Source organism: Salvelinus alpinus, chromosome 10 (assembly GCF_045679555.1).
Source record: "Salvelinus alpinus chromosome 10, SLU_Salpinus.1, whole genome shotgun sequence".
In the NCBI taxonomy this organism is placed as follows: Eukaryota; Metazoa; Chordata; class Actinopteri; order Salmoniformes; family Salmonidae; genus Salvelinus; species Salvelinus alpinus.
The window spans coordinates 62,297,920-62,319,088 of NC_092095.1; the positions used below are offsets into that span (position 1 = coordinate 62,297,920).

General features: G+C 40.5%; 2 protein-coding genes and 1 long non-coding RNA gene across 5 annotated transcripts in view; 1 reads left to right on the plus strand and 2 right to left on the minus strand.

Moving 5' to 3' along the window:
- senp7b (SUMO specific peptidase 7b) overlaps positions 1 to 1,752 on the minus strand; it is a 54,341-nt gene extending 52,589 nt beyond the window's left edge. Inside the window, exon 1 of the mRNA XM_071330272.1 lies at positions 1,619 to 1,752. Within this exon, the coding sequence (XP_071186373.1) occupies positions 1,619 to 1,737 (119 nt within the window). The 5' untranslated portion in view covers positions 1,738 to 1,752. The remainder of the gene's footprint in view (positions 1 to 1,618) is intronic.
- A 2,168-nt stretch (positions 1,753 to 3,920) lies between these two features.
- Positions 3,921 to 16,499, plus strand: LOC139532524 (CD276 antigen homolog). Of its 3 annotated transcripts, none has more exons than XR_011666593.1 (10): positions 3,921 to 4,124; positions 5,133 to 5,176; positions 5,291 to 5,611; positions 5,738 to 6,607; positions 6,695 to 7,030; positions 7,400 to 7,507; positions 7,869 to 7,960; positions 8,089 to 10,666; positions 10,772 to 10,847; positions 16,152 to 16,499. XR_011666593.1 is itself a non-coding variant. In XM_071330279.1 (4 exons), the coding sequence occupies exons 1-4, from the start codon at positions 4,114 to 4,116 to the stop codon at positions 5,851 to 5,853; spliced, it is 492 nt and encodes a 163-aa protein (XP_071186380.1). In that variant the 5' UTR covers positions 3,921 to 4,113; the 3' UTR covers positions 5,854 to 6,679. The 3 variants fall into 3 exon arrangements, 1 of the variants encoding a protein (XP_071186380.1); XR_011666594.1 differs by having other exon boundaries at positions 6,695 to 6,783; XM_071330279.1 differs by lacking the exons at positions 6,695 to 7,030; positions 7,400 to 7,507; positions 7,869 to 7,960; ... (1 more) ...; positions 10,772 to 10,847; positions 16,152 to 16,499 and having other exon boundaries at positions 5,738 to 6,679.
- A 118-nt stretch (positions 16,500 to 16,617) lies between these two features.
- Positions 16,618 to 21,164, minus strand: LOC139532526 (uncharacterized). The gene is made up of 3 exons (XR_011666606.1): positions 20,872 to 21,164; positions 17,996 to 20,792; positions 16,618 to 17,009 (listed from the first exon to the last, which is right to left on the minus strand). It is a non-coding gene; the product is annotated as an uncharacterized lncRNA (long non-coding RNA).
- Positions 21,165 to 21,169: the final 5 nt, after the last annotated feature.

Below are 21,169 nucleotides of genomic sequence, written 5' to 3' on the forward strand. Positions count from 1 at the left end.
AAACAGCTCATGTAAATGGTCACAGACTGTGGTTGTATAACAGTATTTCCTCCAGTGATGCTTGTGAAAGAATTAGTCTGGCAAGAGGTTGTCTGTTGCAATACGCTTTTATAATGAATGCCTTCACAGGAATTGTTACCCTGCCTTAACAAAGTTGTCTTTAAAAAAATATATATATATTTGAGATAAGGCATAGCCTACACATGTCCAGTAAATCATGTATAATTATTTAGCCATAGCTTCTGGAACAATGATGCAATAATCACAAAACTCTTCAGAGTATCTGTCCTTGATGACACTTCATTTTTCCTGGTTGTGGCAGGGCAAGGTGTGTGTATGTGTTATGACAGGGTACAGGTGTTAGTTAAGGCAGGTTCCAGGGCCTGGTGCTATGGGGTCTACATATCAGGGAAATGGCTCCATCTACTCTACTGGGCTTCCAAATACCCCCTGTGACATCATCCTCTCAGGCTGGTTAGGTGTGCTGCAAACTGCAAAAGGTTGCGTCAGTCAAATCTGGTATCAGAATAAAATGTCATTCAGAGTCACCTAATATACTTTAATTATATTTATTTAACACAAGTGATAAATGGTAAATGCAATTTTCGTATATACGGGTTCACTGTATCACCACGCAGGGTAAAGCAGAGAACTGACTGAATAGTACAGACATCTTCTTTTATACTGTGATAGAGGTAGTTCCAATAGAGTTGGCCTGTCACAGTAGAGGCTTAGCGTGGTTTAAACTTGCTAGCCTATCGGTGGTCCTAGCCTCACAGCACTCAGGATTCAGATGTCCGGAATGGTGTTTGTGAAGATTGACCTGAGTTGTCGGTTTATACACATTCCTCAGTTCCTGTTTTCTTGTTATTCAGCATTTTTCCTACACATTCCTCATTTCCTGTTTTCTTGTTATTCAGCATTTTTCCTACACATTCCTCAACCTTGTAGTTTGCACAGTCAACACCCTAGATTAACAACAGCTTTTCTGCAGTCACGCTATGTTTTGTGATTAACATGTCCTATTTCTATAAGGCATATATTTTTGTTAAAAAGAGAACAAAACCATCCTTCACAAAACAAACAAACTGCAGTCAGGAATTTGAGGTGAGGCAGTTTACAAAAACATCTCAGCAAAGTCTCTATAACATCTCAAGGATCACATCAATATAATATAACAGTAATATCATCTGTATAATATAACCTGCACTTTTTAGTCCTTATGTGTCGTCATGATTTTCAGTGATACACACAGTCCTACACATTTTGAGCGGCTACATTTGAACTGGTTGAACAGCACTATCTACTGAAAATAGTAAGCACTGCATGTGTTCCCACATTTTATCCTGGCAACCCAAGAAATAACCAACAGAAACCAGGCAAGAGACAAAAGACCTAGCGCAGGAAAGAGGTGGACACATTATACTCACAAGGGAGTCAAGAGGTAAATCATCTAGGAGAGATAATTTACATTCTTAATCCAGCAGCACATTGTCTTTGAACACTGTCCAAATAAGGTCGGGTCCAGTACGTCACGTCACTTGTAGATTCTGTTTATTAATCTCAGCAGCATGAACGCTATGGACCAGAGCCATGTACAGATCATTTCTATACATACCTCTGTTTCCCTGCTCTGGGGATGTGTCCATTCAGAGAGCCAACCTGTTCAGTCTTATTTCCATTTGAAGAGTCATTGCACCAGCTTGTCTGAAATGACACACAGTGTTGTTTCAGCATAACTATTAACCCATTGGCTAAAGCTTTTAACGTGTCTTGAGAGTGATAGGTTTAAATTAGAGAAGAGTCTGGGAATAAGTCCCAAATGGCACCCTGTTCCCCTTAGTGCCCTACTTTTGACCAGTGTCCTATGGGCTTTGGTCAAAAGAAGTGCACTGATTATAGGCAATAGTGTTCCATTTGGGACGTACTTTTGGAGAGTGTGTGACCGACAATGTCCAACTCAAAGGGTTTCATTCGCATGATGATGGGACGTGTATAGTATTTTAGTTATAGTGTATACTTGCCAGCTATGCCTATGGGTATTCAATATTTTTTTGACAGCACCACTTTTGATTTGAATGAAACCTTGTCTTCATCACTGGAAAAGATAAACGGTTGAGATAGAAATCATTTAAAAGCTTAGAAACAGGGTTGTCAAACTCTTCTATAATAAAACTTTTTTTAAATTAAAAATGTCATATTTTAACCTTTAATGTAAATTAACTCTGTTTTCATGTTCGCAATCACACATGTTGTAGTTTAGACCGTATTTGACATCTAAAGTTTTGGTGTTGTGCCCGCCATCGGTTGAGAGACAACATGCTCTTGAACACAGGGTGGGTGTCATGTTTTGGCTGATAAATCTACTAAAATATAAATAAAATGGAACCTTAAAGATGGTTGGAGGTCCACACATCAAAACGGTGACATGAATGGGAATATCTGTTTTAAATTATACTGTCAAGCCTCCATAGGAAACCTTGAAATATAGACAATAGAATATATATGATCATTTAAGTTGATATTCAATAGTGGATGGACCGGCAGTCATCTTTGTGGTAGTAATTAAAAGTTTCAATTTACATTTCAAAACAATTATGTTTTATTCTCAATACACTGGATAGGTGTCACGGCCGTCAAAGAGAAGAGACCAAGGCGCAGCGTGGGATGCGTACATACTAATTTAAAGAACGAACACTAAACAAAATAACCGTGACGCTATACAAAAATGAGTGGTGACAGGCAACACCACATAGACAACTACCCACACAGACAGGTGGGAAAAGGCAACCTAAGTATGGTTCTCAATCAGAGACAACGACAGACAGCTGCCTCTGATTGAGAACCACACCCGGCCAAACACATAGAAATACAAATCATAGAAAAAAGAACATAAAATGCCCACCCAAATCACACGCTGACCAAACCAAAATAGAGACATAAAAAGCTCTCTACGGTCAGGGCGTGACAATAGGTGCAGTGAAATGTGTTGATGTACAGGTTCAGCCATAGTAGAACGGCGCTCCTTTGAGCAAGTTAGGGTTAAGTGCCTTGCTCAAGAACACATCTACAGATTTTTCAACTTGTCTGCTCAGGTATTCAAACCAGCGCCCTTTCCGTTGCAGGCCCAGTGCTTTATCCGCTAGGCTACCTAACAACCAAATGAAATAGCACTCTCCCTGTATTCAAGAGCATGTTGTGTCTCAACAGATGGCAGGGACAACACAAAAAACTCAGATTATGTGGAATAGGGTCTAAGGTAAAACATCTGCAAATATGTATATATTTTTGAACGCGTTTTTAGATAGTTGTCGTTAAAGTTTAAGAGTGTTAGAGGAAGAGGGTACAGGGTGAGGGATCCTGAGAGGATTCATGTGAGTAGGTAGAGATCAAGAGCGTGATGGGAAGAATATGTGCTTCAGTAAAGTGGGATCTTTAGCATTTATAACCATGGTTACTAATTGTACTGTAGAAATGGATTGAAAGTCCCAGAACATAGAGGTTGTGGTGACAGCTGTAGGGGGTGTTGAGTGGTAGTGATATGTCCTCTAAGGCCGTTGGTCTGGAGTAGGACTAGATAGGGTTAAATAGTGCAATGGGTGGTGGATTTTTAAGGATAATAGGTGATATGGCAATTTTCCTTTTCCCCAATGTTGTATTATTGTATCAAAGAATATAATGTAGGTAGGCCGTGAATGGCCTCACACACCAGTACAGTAGGTGACGGTGTATGCGCCTAAAAGTTTAATGCGATCCGCCAACGAAATCCCAAAGAAAAAGTGACCCACTCCAGTGGTAACAGGAAATTGGTGAAAGCGTGTTCACACCCAACCTGTTTGCGCTCTTGGTGCAAAAAACAGGTCTGGTATATTTATAGGCCTACAAATGGCGTGTAGTGTAGGCAAAGCCAATTAAGCCACAAAAACAGCTCTGGTGTTTTTGTACACTGGACAACCAATGAGAAACATTCAATAGAATGACGTACGTTATGCGATTGCGCGGTGCAAGGCTTCCTATCTGACTATAGCCTAATTAAATAGCTATCACAATTAGTAACTGCTAGCTAGCTAGTTTAGTACCTATAACGTGTCATATACGTAAGGTTAAGAAGACATGGATAAAAGGTAGATGTATTTGTACGATTGGTGTTGTGAACTAACGACGTAGGTAGCTAGCTATCGTTACCTACCAGTTAAACAGATGCTGTTGCTCGATAACGCGTTGGCTACAAGACAGAGTTAGCTTTGCAGATGTGTTAGATCTAGTCTAGCTAACAAATTATCAAAATCATTAGTCCTGCTTTTATTTTAAATCTTATATGTAAATGAGCTATTTTAGCAAATAACAGTAAGTTAGCTAGTATTGGCTAACTATGTTAACTGGCCAGCTGAAGTTCTATATAAGAACATAACTATGTCGAATTCTATTGCCAGGAGCAAGCTAGCTGAAGTAGCCTAAACGTGGCCAATTGTCTTGCTAGCTACTAGTTCATATGGCTGTGAGAAGCCTGACCTTGGCATGTTAGTCAGAGATGGATCATAGTTAACCAAACATTAATCATTACCAACCTTCCAACCCAACCAATGCTCATGCGTTATTGTTGTCCCTCTCACGACGTTAGTCCACTCAACAAATGTATCTAGGTAGTCTAATGTTCAACATGTAGCAAGTAGACCTATAGGTAGTGCGGAATGTCCCTGTAATCTCAAATAAGGTGGATAGGCCTGTACTACAGAGACCTCTTACCGTTCGTTACCTGCACTCACAGGTTAGCTTATAAAACACACTTCACTGCGTCTTTTGTTTTGGCTAGTTAATACATAGACTACATTGTTGCTTTACACATACTTTTACATATGAATGCAGTCTGGTCTGAAGGCATTTCAAGTAAAGTAACAGTTCCTTAGGCAGATTAAAAACTAGGCCTTAGGAACGTAACATCTGTTGCAACATGTCCTTTAGGTTGACTCTACCTCTTTGGAATGCACCCACCTGTCATTGCCAATATGGGCCATTCACATCAGTATTATGATTGGTTGCTCAGCCTTTCTTTCATATTCAGCCAGGCCACTGTGTGTATAACCCTGCTAGACTCGTTCCCAACCATAACATTCTCTATCACTACTCCACAGGTGCTGGTTGCCGTTTTGTGTGATCCTGTTGATGGAACTCCAAGGTATTAATATCAGGCATGCTTTATATTGTTTGTTCTTATTCTACATGTGCAAAATGCCATATTGATGTCAGTGTCAGATGCATTCATTGGAGGCTAATTTTGTCTATTTTGTAGTCTCTTCGCAGGAGAGAGTTAAAGGTTTTACAAGAGGGAAGGTTATTTTACCATGTAGGTACAATGCAATGCCTACTGAAAAGGTCACCATGTTTTGGCGATATAAGGATGACCGTAATGTCTACAATATTGTCAGTGGAAAAGCAGACTTGACAGACCAAGACCGTCAGTTCAGAGACAGAATCAGGATTTTCCCTGAGGAATGGGCAAACGGCAACTTCTCTCTCCTACTGACTGATCTCAAGGACTCTGATAGTGGGAGTTATTCATGTTTCATACCAACAGAGGACATTCTTCGTCAAGTGGAACTTTCTGTTCAAGGTTTGCATTACAACCAAGTGTAACAGCCTCTTTTATCTATACATTATTGGAATTTCCATTAACATTTTTAAGAAGTTGATGATACAGTATGATAACACTATGAAAATATCCCTCTTTATTTTACAGAGAAACCAACTCCTGAGCCTGAAGTTGGTCCAAAGAGCAGCAGCATGAGCATCAGAGGACAGAACCTCAGCCCCTTCCTGTTTCTCCTCCTCAGTCCAGCTCTCCATTTCCTTTGATCTACATCACAGAAATTGGTCATTGTACTGCTTATGAGACTGTTGACAAGTTCTGAGTGGTTAAACTGCTGAAATACTTATTTTTTCTTTAATGTATGTAATAAGTGACTGCAAATATATATCTTGCTTGAACCACCTTCCTAGAGGTGAGTAAAACAGTTATTCCAAATTGCCTGAAGCCACAGTGTTTACTGATAGGACCACTGCAACACCTAATGGGGATCCTAGTAAAATACCAAACATTTTAGCTTTGCTTTTATGAACTAAATTTAAAGCACTTTTAATACAATATTTGTTGCTGATTTAAAGGCATAATGTTTTTAAAAACCAGGGCTGTCTGTAAAATTGGAAATAGGATTGAGTCAATGTGTCCCTCCTGTCAACAAGATGCAGCTTTACTTACTAAGATATTGAAGTATTTCCAGATCAGTTATTAATATTGTACTACCAAATGAGTTGTTTTGTTGACAACTTGAGATTGAACATGTGCTTCACAGTAAAAGCTTATTAGTTAGGTCAACCTTTCAATTAGAAAGTATTTTACTTTGACACCACAGTGTTATTAAAGGAAACATATTCACTTCCTCAATGCTCTTTATTAAAGAGTGTTTCTTATAGCTTTTTGCAAACTATGGTTTGATCATGTGGTCGCACTGTGTTTTCAGTCAGATGTCTGTTAGAAGGAGGAAGTCAGTTCGGTCTCAAAGATTTATCACAGCGCTGAGGATGTCGAGGATTGTTGCCTGTCTGTTCTGTAAGACCATTTATTTTTTTTAAATGTTATTTATTTTACATTCATTTGACAATAAATGAAGTGTCTCATGGATTCTTCTGTTCTTAGGTGTCTTACGACTGTGTGTTGGTGCTGAGGCTTTGACAGAGACACTGGTAGAACTTGGACGCAATGCAACCCTGAACTGTTCTCTTAATGTAAATAATGTACACTGGTACCTACATCGCCACCCACAGCCTCCACTGGCCATACTCCGCTCTTTCACTAGTAGTAGTCCTGCTGCTTTTTATTACAATAATAATTATAGAAAGAAATATTCATTAGAAACAGGACATAGATTGTTAATACAGAATGTAACAGTAGATGATTGTGGAGTGTTCTACTGTGCAAAGAAAGAAAACGATAGTCTCCTTTTCAGTAACGGCACCAGACTCATGACCGCTGGTAAGGGCAGATTTCATTCAATGATCAATATACTGTATTTTTTCTATAAGATACATTTGAAAAGTGTTTTTGTTCATGTTTTACGCAGCAAGGTGCAAGACCACTACAGAAATGTATCATAACTTAAAGTGGATGTAGGCTACACATATTTACCATAAAACTGCAGGACTTGAATCAATCAATTAAACAACAAACAAAAGTTTGATGTTTAGTAAGTGATTATGTCTTTAATTTTCCAACTGATTTAACAGTAACTTTAATAGTCTGGGAAGTGTTTTAATTATTGTAAATATATTGTGCTTATATAGGCTATCAAATTTTGTTGAAATAAATGCACTAAATTTGAAAAAGTACATTTGCACATTTCAGTTGATCCTGAAGCAACAGAGCAACCCAGAGTTGTCAACACAACATGGCTAAAGGGTCTTCTCATTGGATCCGGGGTCTTAAATGCGGTGCTCATTTTATTGCTGTCAGGTGTGTTTCTACACTCTTAAAACAGGGTTTGTTAGTAACCTAGTAACATCTGGGTGGCACCACCATGCATGTGGCTTTGATTCCCGGTGCCACCCATACGTAAAATGTATTCACGCATGACAAGTCACTTTGGATAAAAGCGTCTGATAAATTGCATATTATTCTTACTACTATTATTCTTACTTACTAAAACTTTTATTTAGACTGGATACCAGGCTAACCTTTCCTGCCTTTACATGCAATGTTAGGACTATCTGTTACTGTACTTTTTCCCCAATACACACTGCAATATGTAAGATGTTACTCAGTGTTGTGTGATCACAATAGTTTATTCTAATTCCATCTATATGGGTCATCTTAGCCATTTCAGTGCTGTGGAAGAGAGCTGCTTGCCAGAAGAACCATGACTCTCCTCCAACCCCTGAACCACCTGAAAGGGCAGACAGTCTAGTGGTCAGTATCTGTAGTGGGAATATGGATATATATATAAATAAATATAAATATATATACAGTATATTAATATTATATCACGTTTATCTTTATGAGGGATGTTTTCACTCATATCCACATTTGCTTTTCAGTATGACGTGATACAGCTGGTACCCCCACCAAGAGGACCAAGGCCCAACTGCATTGCCTCAACTATTTACTCCAGAGTTCAGTTTCCAAATCTTGAACTCACAAATACTGCCTAATAAGGTGCCACATCTGCATCTTCCCTTCCTCTTCCATCTGGTTTAACATATCTCGGCTATTGTGATAATAGTTATGACGTTGGTGGATAATGTGAACTAGAATATAACTTTGGAAGATAATGTGAATCTACTCTGAATATTAATATCTTTGTATACTGTACAGTATCTAATGCTGCTCTTCGTCACTCGTCTATATACCAGTCAGCAATATCTTTGAAGGAAATTATTACTTTTGAGTCTTGATTCATGTTTTTCATTGTTCATTCCTGGAAATAAGTTAATTTGTGCCTGTCTTGAAAGTAAATTGTAACTTTTTGTGTGAAGAGGTTTGTGGATTTATGTAGAAAAAGCCCCCAAGCCTTTTGTAGTGTATTGATGCTGCATCAACCACACATATCCTGTTTGAGAGCTTAGTCGCTTACTGAGCAGCACGCATGTCCCAATTACTGTACAATTTACCATTTTTAATAATAACTTTTTCAAACATTAAATTAGAGTTGTCCATTTTAAGTTCATTAAAAAGCCTACTGCATGTGCCCCATAACACCTTTGTGAGTAAGAGTATCCACAAAACAAAGCAGTTATAAACAGCATGTTTTAATGGCAGTGGTACCAGTCTCCTATCACTAAATGGGCATCAAGGTCACAAGATGTCTTAAAGCTAGAATCCTTATTTGAAACAATAACAAAGTGGACACCCCGCCTCAATTTTGGTAGAAAGCTGAGGGATGGGCCTGGAGATATGTAACCACTCACATTCGTAGACAGAACTATGGTCAGGTCATCCATGATATCAACATTATAGTTTTAACCATGCTTTGAGGCTACACAGTGTTTGTTTACATTTACTGTGTTTACAAACAAGCTTATATTTTGGGTTCTGATTGGGTAGGACAGTTGAACAAGCGCATGAGGAATTTATAAGTTGTATTCCTCCCACAACATGTAAAGTGTTGGTCCCATTTTTCATGGACTGAAATTAAAGATCCCAGAAATGTTCCATATGCACTGAAGGCTTATTTCTCTCAAATGTTGCGTACAAATTTGTTTACATCTCTATTAGTAAACATTTCTCCTTTGCCAAGTTTATCCATCCACCTGACAGGTGTGGCATATCAAGAAGCTGATTAAACGGCATGATTATTACACAGGTGCACCTTGTGCTGGAGACAATAAAAGGCCACTCGAAAATGTGCGGTTTCATCACACAACACAATGCCACAGATGTCTCAAGTTTTGCAATTGGCACGCTGACTGCAGGAATGTCCAACAGAGCTGTTGCCAAAGAATGGAATGTTAGCTTCTCTACCATAGGCTGCCTCCAACGTCGTTTTAGAGAATTTGGCAGTACATCCAACTGGCCTCACAACCGCAGACCATGAGTAATCACGCCAGCCCATGACCTTAATATCCAGCTTCTTCACCTGTGGAATCGTCTGGGGCGGGGGGGAGAGAGTGCTGAGGAGTATTTATGTCTGTAATAAAGCCCTTTTGTGTGAAGAACTCATTCTGATTGACTGGACCTGGCTCTCCTGTGGGTGGGCTTATGACCTCCCAGGCCTACCCATGGCTGCTCCCCTGCCCAGTCATGTGAAATCCATAGGTTAGGGCCTAGTTAATATATTTAAATTGACTGATTTCCTTCAACAAACTGTAACTTGTTGCGTTTATATTTTTGTTCAGTATATAAAAGTTTAAAAAATTGATTTAGCAACTAAGCTTTAATACCAGGGATATTTTGAAAAATCCTTTTTCAATGGAATTTCCTGCTCTGTATATATATTTTTAATGTTTGACCTTCTGCATAATGAGAAATGGTCAGTAAGCAAGAGATGAATTGACACTCACCACTTCCTCTTTGCACAGACTGCGCTTCATGTGGAAACTTTAAGCACGTTAACAATGACCTTACACATCATTATGTTTTTTTTTTTTCATGAATTTTTGAAGTTGTAACTTCACTACTTAAGTTAGGTGTTCCACTAGTAATGTAAGCTGAAAGCTTTGCTATGAGACTCAAAATTGAGCTCAGGTTCATCCTGTTTCCATTGATCATCCTTGAGACATTTCTACAACTTGATTGGAGTCCACCTGTGGTAAATTCCATTGTTTGGACATGATTTGGAAAGGCACACAACTGTCTATATAAGGTCCCACAGCTGACAGCGCATGTCAGAGCAACAACCAAGCCAAACAAGGTCAATGGAAAAAAACAGACAAAATCCCGCCCCAATTTAATCAATTTTAGGATACGGCTGTAACGTAATAAAATGTGGAAAAATGTCAAGGGGTCTGAATACTTTCCCAATGTACTGTACAACATTGGCTATGCAGTAAATCTGTTTTGTTTACCCCAGAGGTTTATACTGACTAAATCAGACTTCCAACTACAGGTCATCGTGGAAGAACTGTCTTCTGTACATTTACAGTGTTCTGGATGTTATTCTGATTGTTATGATCCTGGGTGAGTGAATGGAAATACTAGATATCAAAATGTAAACGTTTTAAATAGTTTAACATTTTAATGTTGTATGCTGAGAATGTTGCTTGTGTAATATTGATATTTCAGTACATATCGTGACCTTGGCATGTCAGAACAGAAGCTGCTTTTAAAAACTAAGACCACCTCAAGATGCAGACCAGAGGTAAGACACTTTTTGTTTGGTGCCTGAACAGTTGCAGCATTCTCAAAGACCAATTGATTAAACTTAAACAGTATCAAATACTGAAACTCATACAACATATTAACTTAACTAATAACTTTTGACTGTAGATATGTATGGTCTTTGTCAAATATGAATTGCATTGTTTGTTTTTTCAAAGTCATGTGACAATATTACAGTGAACATATTACTAAAATACTCTTGTGAATATGCCTGTATCCTATCACCCCTTTCTACCGCTAGTCAGTAATTAATAAATACATGCTTCTTCATTTCCCCTTTGACATTTATTTGTACTTTGCTAAAATGCATGTATGATGTAGTCCTAGTGAGTTATTGTATACATGAACAGTCAATCCATTAGTGTAACTATCTTCTAGTAAAATGTCATGATTACAGTAATCAGCTGTTTAACTTCCTTTTTGTTCTAAAGCTCTGTGACTTCTGTGGAAATTGCCAATGAAATTGCAGTAAGGATCACGGGAACAAAATACTTGTATGACTCACGGCCCAATCAGTTGAAGTAGAGCCTTTTAGTTACAAGAAAGCTCTTGCACAGTGGAAAATACCACACACCACAACACGCAAAAATAGCACATGTAAATGGTGATTGTTTCCAGTATTCTAACAGTAGTTGTTTATGTGATGCTTGTGCAATAGTTTGTCTGGCAGAAGGTGGTCTGTTGCAATACACATCATAATGAATGGTTTCACAGGAACTATTACCCTGTTCTAACAAAGTTGTCTTAAACCAGAACAACCTTTTAGAAATGAACACTATAATATGTGTTTCCTGTGTAGAGTAAGTCATGCACAATGATTTAGCCATAGTTTTTGGACAATTAATGCAAAACAATAACAACAACAACAAAAAACATGGCGCCGACAAGGATGGTCACCTCGCTTCAGGTCCTTAGGAAACTTTGCAGTAATTTGTTTTTTTATGTATTATTTCTTACATTGTTAGCCCAGAAAATCTCAAGTGTTATTACATACATCCGGGAAGAACTATTGGATATAAAAGCGACGACAACTTACCAATATTACGACCAGGAATACAACTTTCCCGTAGCAGATCCTTTGTTCGGACCTCCACCCTGGACATGGGATCTTATCCCAGAGGCCGATCCAAAACAACGTGGTCGCCGCAGATGAGGCAGATGGAGCGCGCTACTGGTCAGACTTAGAAGGTGAGCACACCATCCACCGCTTCCGAGCATATTACTCGCCAATGCCCAATCTCTAGATAACAAGGTGGACGAAATTAGGGCACGAGTTGCCTTCCAGAGAGACATCAAAGACTGTTTCACAGAAACATGGCTCACTCGGGATATGTTGTCAGAGTCGGTACAGCCGCCCGGTTTCTTCATGCGTCGCGCCGACAGAAACAAACAACTATCTGGTAAGAAGAAGGGCAGAGGTGTATGCCTTATGATTAACCACTCATGGTGTGATCATAACAACATACAGGAACTCAAGTCCTTTTGTTCACCTGACCTAGAATTCCTTACAATCAAATACCGACCGCATTATCTACCAAGAGAATTCTCTTCGATTATAGTCACAGCCGTGTATATCCCCCCCCAAGCAAATACCTCGATGGCCCTGAAAGAACTTCACTGTACTCTATGTAAACTGGAAACCATATATCCTGAGGCTGCATTTATTGTAGCTGGGGATTTTAACAAAGCTAATCAGAGATCAAGGCTTCGTAAATTCTATCAGCATATCGAATGCGCGACACGGGCTGGTAGCATTCTGGACCATTGCTACTCTAACTTCCGCAATGCATACAAAGCCCTCCCCCGCCCTCCCTTCGGAAATCTGACCATGACTTCATTTTGTTGCTCCCAGCATATAGACAGAAAATAAAACAGGAAAGCCCATGCTCAGGTCTATCCAACGCTGGTCTGACCAATCGGATTCCACGCTTCAAGATTGCTTCGATCACGCGAACTGGGATATGTTCCTGGTAGCCTCAGGCAATAACATTGACGTATACGCTGACTCTGTGAGCGAGTTTATTAGCAAGTGCATCGGTGATGTTGTACCCACTGCGACGATTAAAACCTTCCCTAACCAGAAACCGTGAATTGATGGCAGCATTCGCACAAAAATGAAAGCGCGAACTACCACTTTTAATCATGGCAAGGCGACTGGAAACATGACCGAATACAAACAGTGTAGCTATTCCCTCCGCAAGGCAATCAAGCAAGTAAAGCGTCAGTATAGAGACAAAGTAGAGTCGAAATTCAATGGCTCAAACAAGAGACGCATGTGGCAGGGTCTACAGTCAATCACGGATTACAAAAAGAAAACCATTCCCATCGCGGACATCAACGTCTTGCTCCCAGACAAATTAAACAACTTCTTTGCTCGCTTTGAGGACAATACAGTGCCACTGACACGGCCCGCTACCAAAACCTGCGGGCTCTCCTTCACCGCGGCCAATATGAGTAAAACATTTAAACGTGTTATCCCCTCGCAAGGCTGTCGGCCCAGATGGTATCCCTAGCCGCGTCCTCAGAGCATGCGCAGTGCAAATGGGTCCTGGACTTTCTGATGGGCCGCCCCCAGGTGGTGAGGGTAGGAAACAACATCTCCACTCCGCTGATCCTCAACACTGGGGCACCACAAGGTTGCGTTCTCAGCCCTCTCCTGTACCCCCTGTTCACACATGATTGCGTGGCCATGCACGCCTCCAACTCAATTATCAAGTTTGCAGACGACACTAGAGTGGTAGGCTTGATTACCAACAAGGACACCAACCACCCGAGCCACTGCCTGTTCACCACGCTATCATCCAGAAGGCGAGGTCAGTACAGGTGCATCAAAACTGGGACAGAGAGACTTAAAAACACCTTCTCAAGGCCATCAGACTGTTAAACAGAGGCTGCTGCCAACATACAGACTCAAATCTCTTGCAACTTAATAAATGGACTTAACAAAGTTTTCACTAGTTACTTAAATAACGCCACTTTAATAATGTCTACATATCCTACATTACTCATCTCATATGTACAGTTGAAGTCGGAAGTTTACATACACCTTAGCCAAATACATTCAGGGCTTGTGATGGCCACTCCAATACCTTGACTTTGTTGTTCTTCAGCCATTTTGCCACAACTTTGGAAGTATGCTTGGGGTCATTGTCCATTTGGAAGACCTATTTGCGACCAAGCTTTAACTTCCTGACTGATGTCTTGAGATGTTGCTTCAATATATCCACATAATTTTCCTACCTCATGATGCCATCTATTTTGTGAAGTGCACCAGTCCCTCCTGCAGCAAAGCACCCCCACAACAGGATGCTGCCACCCCCGTGCTTCACGGTTGGGATAGTGTTCTTCGGCTTGCAAGCCTCCCCCTTTTTCCTCCAAACATAACGATGGTCATTATGGCCAAACAGTTCTATTTTTGTTTCATCGGACCAGAGGACATTTCTCCAAAAAGTACAATCTTTGTCCCAATGTGCAGTTGCAAACTGTAGTCTGGCTTTTTTATGGCGGTTTTGGAGCAGTGGCTTCTTCCTTGCTGAGCGGTTTTTCAGGTTATGTCCATATAGGACTCGTTTAACTGTGGATATAGATACTTTTGTACCGGTGTCCTCCAGCATCTTCACAAGGTCCTTTGCTGTTGTTCTGGGATTTATTAGCACTTTTCACACCAAAGTATGTTAATCTCTAGGAGACAGAATGCATCTCCTTCCTGAGCGGTATGATGGCTACGTGGTCCCATGGTGTTTATACTAGCGTACTATTGTTTGTACAGATGAACGTGGTACCTTCAGGCGTTTGGAAATTGCTCCCAAGGATGAACCAAACTTGTGGAGGTCTACATTTTTTTCTGAGGTCTTAGCTGATTTCTTTTGATTTTCCCATGGTGTCAAGCAAAGAGGCACTGATTTTGAAGGTAGGCCTTGAAATATATCCACAGGTACACCTCCAATTGACTCAAATGATGTCAATTAGCCTATCAGAAGCTTCTAAAGCCATGACATCATTTTCTGGAATTTTCCAAGCTGTTTAAAGTCACAGTCAACTTAGTGTATGTAAACTTCTGACCCACTGGAATTGTGATACAGTGAATTATAAGTGAAATAATCTGTCTGTAAACAATTGTTGGAAAAACTACTTGTGTCATGCACAAAGTAGATGTCCTAACCGACTTGCCAAAACGATAGTTTCTTAACAAGAAATTTGTGGAGTGGTTGAAAAATGTGTTTTAATGATACTGTATTCTATACCATCTACTGCATCTTGCCTATGCCGCACGGCCATCGCTCATCAATATATTTACATGTACATATTCTTATTCATCCCTTTACATTTGTGTGTATAAGGTAGTTGTTGTGAATTTGTTAGATTACTTGTTAAATATTACTGCACTGTCGGAACTAGAAGCACAAGCATTTCACTACACTCGCATTAACATCTGCTAACCATGTGTATTTGACCAATAAAATTTGATTTGAGTTGATATTAACAAAACTCCTCAAATGGTCTGTTGTTGATGACACGTCAGTTACCCAGTGTTATGGCAGGGTATGGTGTGACACTGCCTGGTGTTATAGGGTCTACATAGTCTTGAAATCTGACCCTATGCAACACAGTGACTAAGGTCTGGTTTCAGCGATGGACTCTTTTGGCATAGAGGAACTACCTCACTGCCATAACTATCTTCACTGTAAGGTTGTTGTATTTGGCGCATGTGACAAATAAAATTTGATTTGATTTGACTAGGATCTACATATCAGGGAAATGGCTCCATCTACAGGGACTCTACTGGGCTTCTAAATACCCCATGTGACATCATCCTCTCAGGCCCTTATACACAGTCTTAGAGTAGGAGTGCTGACCTAAGATCAGGTCCCCCCTATCCATGTGATCTTGTCCATTATGATCTAAAGCTTACAACTGATCCTAGATCAGCACCCCTACTGAGATGCTTTATGAATATGGGCCCAGCTAGGGCCCTTGTACCAGTTCAGAGACTGACTCTGTTACTCCACAACAAATACATTAATAGGCTTACATTACTATGTAACAAATTGTTATTTATATAGCACATTTCTTACAAAAATGCAGTTCAAAGTGCTTAAAAACAATGCTTTCAAAATGGAGTGCTTTGCTGTTTAGTGAATATAATCATGCAATGTAAACTCAGAAAAAAAGAAACGTCCCTTTTTCAGGACCCTGTCTTCCAAAGATAATTCGTAAAAATCCAAATAACTTAACAGATCTTAACTGTAAAGGGTTTAAACACCGTTTCCCATGCTTGTTCAAGGACCTGTTGGATCGGAGGGTGAGGGCTAGGGCCATTCCCCGCAGAAATGTCCGGGAACTTACAGGTGCCTTGGTGGAAGAGTGGGGTAACATCTCACAGCAAGAACTGGCTAATCTGGTGCAGTCCATGAGGAGGAGATGCACTGCAGTGCTTAATGCAGCTGGTGGCCACACCAGATACTGATTGTTACTTTTGATTTTGACCCCCCTTTGTTCAGGGACACATTTTTCAATTTCTGTTAGTCACATGTCTGTGGAACTTGTTCAGTTTATGTCTCAGTTGTTCAGTTTATGTTCATTCAAATATTTACACGTTAAGTTTGCTGAAAATAAACACAGTTGACAGTGAGAGGATGTTTCTTTTTTTGCTGAGTTTATATCATACATATACAGGTAATTGTAGTTAAACAATATTCCTTTAATATAAGTGATAAGGGTACAATATGACACAATATACTATTCAAAATTATATTTTGGTTATCCAGCAAGAGAGTTCTCTCTTGGTTTATTAACATTCTTGAAAGGCTGTCACCCCTACGGAACCCAGACATTCCGTTTCCTCCAGAACGTCTTCTAGAACCACCTGGTTCTGTTCTAGGTCCTCAAACTGAGTCAGGAGTTCCTTGTGGATGATGGGGATGGTTTTGTAGTTGAACAACGGTGGAGGATCGACATCCACTGGTTGTAGTTTGATCTTCAGGATGTCTTTAACAGGGGAGTTCTTCTTCTGATGCTTGGTAGTGTTATTGAATTTGGTCATCAGGTCCTGTTGTGACCGTTAGCTTTCGTGGTCGATAAGGAAAGCAAAGGTCCTGTTGCATGATCCTTGGCAGGACCTCAGTTTGATGTCAATGTCCACCTAAGGTACAGAGGCACACAGAGTAAACAGAGGCACCCTATTCCCTACATAGTACACTAGTTTTGACGAGGGCCACCTATGCACAGCATTTTGGACACAGCCAGGCGTTAATGTCTGAAACACAGAGATGCAGACAATGCATCCAAAATGCCACCCTATTCACTAAATAGTGCACTACTTTTGACCAGGGACCTAAAAACCAGTAGGTTGCTAAACTGAGCAACAGCACTGTAAAAACAGTGACTAACCCAGGGGATGTGTCTGAAATGCTGATCTGGCCATAGCCTACTGTATTTGTAATCGTTTCTGTAATTGACAGATAGACGGATCGCATGATAGCGCACTCGTAATTGGAAAAATTTATGTTTTAAAATGCTTAAATAGAGGTTGGCAATAGCTAGGTTAACCATCTCCCTGCACGTTAATATAAACCAAGGAAGCAGCAGATCAAGAGCAGTGTGTGTGTGTTTTCAATATGCAGAGGGACAAATTATTTTTTCCTACCCTCTCTCCGATTGTTAAGTATTATGCACATTGATAGCCTGCTATCAAACATCCATGCCAGCTGATTTATAGTGCTGTAGTAGCAGCAGACAGTACAGATGTAGGATCTTAATTTGATCATGCTTTTGTTGCGAAAGTTTGTAATTTCCACTTTAAAATGTCAGACTTGATTTGCCCTGACGAAAAATTGATCAACCCCTACAAAAATGCCCATTAGCTATAATCCACATAATAATTCACATTTCCTGTTGCTTCAAGATTATTTTCCTGTTGTAGCATACTGACTCAAATGAAGATCCTACATCTATCTAAATCAGGGATGTTCAATGTCGTTCTTGGAGGGAAGAACCACTACTAATTCAGACCTGGGACACCAGGTGAGTGCAATTAACAGCTCTGCTCTAATATGGTTGGACTATTGGAGCAAAACATGGGCGGAGAAGAGACCGGTGACAATCAAGCAAACAGAGTGTAATAGCTACCCAAGTGTTCGTCGTCCAAAACCCGGGATATGTTTTCACTGAGCCGTAAGCAAGCATGACTAGGTCTTCAGGTGTTATTACATATACCATGTTTCATACCCATTACCCATTTCAGATATAAAGAAAATACGGAATAAAGAAGATGGTGGGGTAAAGAACACAGGGTTTATTTTTGAAGAATAACAGAAACACAGAGTAGAAAGTGGGGTGTGTCTGAAATGGCTCTCTATTCAATGTTTAGTGCACTTTTGTTGTAGTGCGCCCCTATTGGCTCTGGTCAGAAGTAGTGCACCATCTAGGGAAAATGGTGCAATTTTGGACAGGGACAGACAACAATGTCCACCTGGATTACAGAGAGACAGGAGAGTAAACAGATAGTATTTGACCAAAGCTTACAGTTTAACTATGAGGTAAACACTAAAGGGCCTTGACTGGTGGCATGAGGTTGGAGAAGAACATGTTAAGTCAAAGTTTGGTGTTGCAAAGTTTTACCCCCCAGTTCTTTTTTAAAGAAATGTTTTGTTACATTTTATTTAACTAGGCAAGTCAGTTAAGAAAAAAATATTTTTTACAATGACTGCCCATCAAAAGGCGTACTGCGGGGACGGGGGCTGGGATTAAAAATAAAATAAAAATATAGGACAAAACACACATCACAACAAAAGAGAAAACACAACACTACATAAAGAGAGACCTAAGACAACAACATAGCATGGCAGCAACACATGAAAACACAGCATGGTAGCAACACAACATGACAACAGCACAAAACATGGTACAAACATTATTGGGCACAGACAACATCACAAAGGGCCCGAAGGTAGAGACAACAATACATCACGCGAAGCAGCCACAACTGTCAGTAAGAGTGTCCATGATTGAGTCTGTGAATGAAGAGATGGCGATAAAACAAACCAGTTTGAGTGTTTTTTGCAGCACGTTCCAGTCGCTAGCTGCAGCGAATTGAAAAGAGGAGCGACCCAGGGATGTGTGTGATTTGGGGACCTTGAACAGAATGTAACTGGCAGAACGGGTGTTGTATGTGGAGGATGAGGGCTGCAGTAGATATCTCAGATAGGGGGGAGTGAGGCCTAAGAGGGTTTTATAAATAAGCATCAACCAGTGGGTCTTGCGACGGGTATACAGAGATAACCAATTTACAGAGTAGTATAGGGTGCAGTGATGTGTCCTATAAGGAGCATTGGTGGCAAATCTGATGGCCAAATGGTAAAGAACGTCTAGCCGCTCGAGAGCACCCTTACCTGCCGATCTATAAAGGATGTCTCTGTAATCTAGCATGGGAAGGATGGTCACCTGAATCAGGGTTAGTTTGGATCGAGCCTTGAGGTACCCCCTTGGTGACAGGCAGTGGCTGAGACAGCAGATGTTCTGACTTCATTCACTGCAGTCTTTGAGAGAGGTAGTTAGCAAACCAGGCCAAAGACCCCTCAGAGACACCAATACTCCTTAGCCGGCCCACAAGAGTGGAATGGTCTACCGTATCAAAAGCTTTGGCCAAGTCAATAAAAATAGCAGCACAACATTTCTTAGAATAAAGGGCAATGGTGACATAGTTTAGGACCTTTAAGGTTGCAGTGACACATCCATAACCTGAGCGGATACCAGATTGCATACCCGAGAGAATACTATAGACATCAAGAAAGCCAGTCAGTTGATTATTGACAAGTTTTCAACACTTTTGATAGACAGGGCAAAATAGAAAAAAAATATTGGCCTATAACAGTTAGGATCAGCTTGATCTCCCCTTTAAATAAAGGACGCACTGTGGTTGCCATCCAAGCAATGGGAACCTCCCCAGAGAGGAGACACAGGTTAAAAAGGTCAGAGCAATGGGAACCTCCCCAGAGAGGAGACACAGGTTAAAAAGGTCAGAGATAGGCTTGGCGATGATAGGGGCAGCAACCTTAAAGAAGAAAGGGTCTAAACCATCTGACCCAGCTGTTTTTTGGGGGTCAAGTTTAATTAAGGAGCTCCTTTAGCACCTCGGACTAAGTGACCGCTTTGCAGGGAAGGAGGCATGGCTGAGTCAAACAGGAATCCTGACTTAATGAAGAGGTGAAAAGAGCTCAGCCATGTGCTCCTTGTCAGTAACAACCACATCATCAACATTAAGGGACATGGGCAGCTGTGAGGAGGGTTTATCCTCCAGGTCTTTAACCGTTTTCCAGAACTTCTTGGGGTTAGACCGACAGAGAGAGAACTGCTACTTAAAGTAAATAACTTTGGCCATCTGGATAGCCTGACTATCCCAGGCCTCTGCATTTGGGTGGGTGGGGTAAAACTCTCCTGCCATTTTTAGGCTCAAGAGTTTTCACACCTCTCACTTCACACTTCAGTGCTAATTTCAGTCAGCTTCTTTCCTAGCAGCTTGGCAGCTCAGTAGCCCCATTTTATTAAGCTTTATACCCTACCTAGAGATTATTGTCCTTACATTTTTGGTTTCACAAATAGGTCCAGACTGAACACTGCTCACTCAGTTTTGTGCTGGATGGTATTTCCATGTTCCGCCGTGTTTCCTCTGCAGGTCTTGGTCTGTTAGAAGTTCCCTTATTGATAATCCTTGGTAGCAATAGTTCATTCAGGTAATTTTGTCCAAAATCAAGGTTCTAGGTATGGAATTGTGACTTGGAATTAAGTTTTTGATGTTGAGGTTAGTATCCTGCACAAGTCCCTGTGAAAAAAGTTTATCTACGTTTATCCAACTGTAAATCCATCTTTTTGCAGAAGAACTCAGGAGCCAATGCTCTCCGTGTCTGCTCCCTCGCTCGCTCTTATTCTGAAACTCAGAAAATATCTATTACAATAAATACAAGGGCTGTGTGCCAATAGGCTTGGATATCCACTATCCTCCTCACCTCACTCCTTTCCAAGTATCCTTTGCTTCTCTCCTTTCCTCAGCTCAGCTCATTTCCTCATCTCCTTTCCTTCATGAGCACTGAAAGGAGTTGATGATTGAATGTGATATGATGAAAACCAATGCCTTTATCTGAACTTTCCCAGTCACAGAATGAGCCTTGTCCTGGACACAAAAGGATGCTCAATGGATAATCTCCATTGAAAGTGTTTCGTCCAGGATTACGCTTAATCTGTGTCCAAGAAACAAACTGGCCCGCAACCAAATCTCACTTAGGTTCCCAAAAACCATAGGGCTGG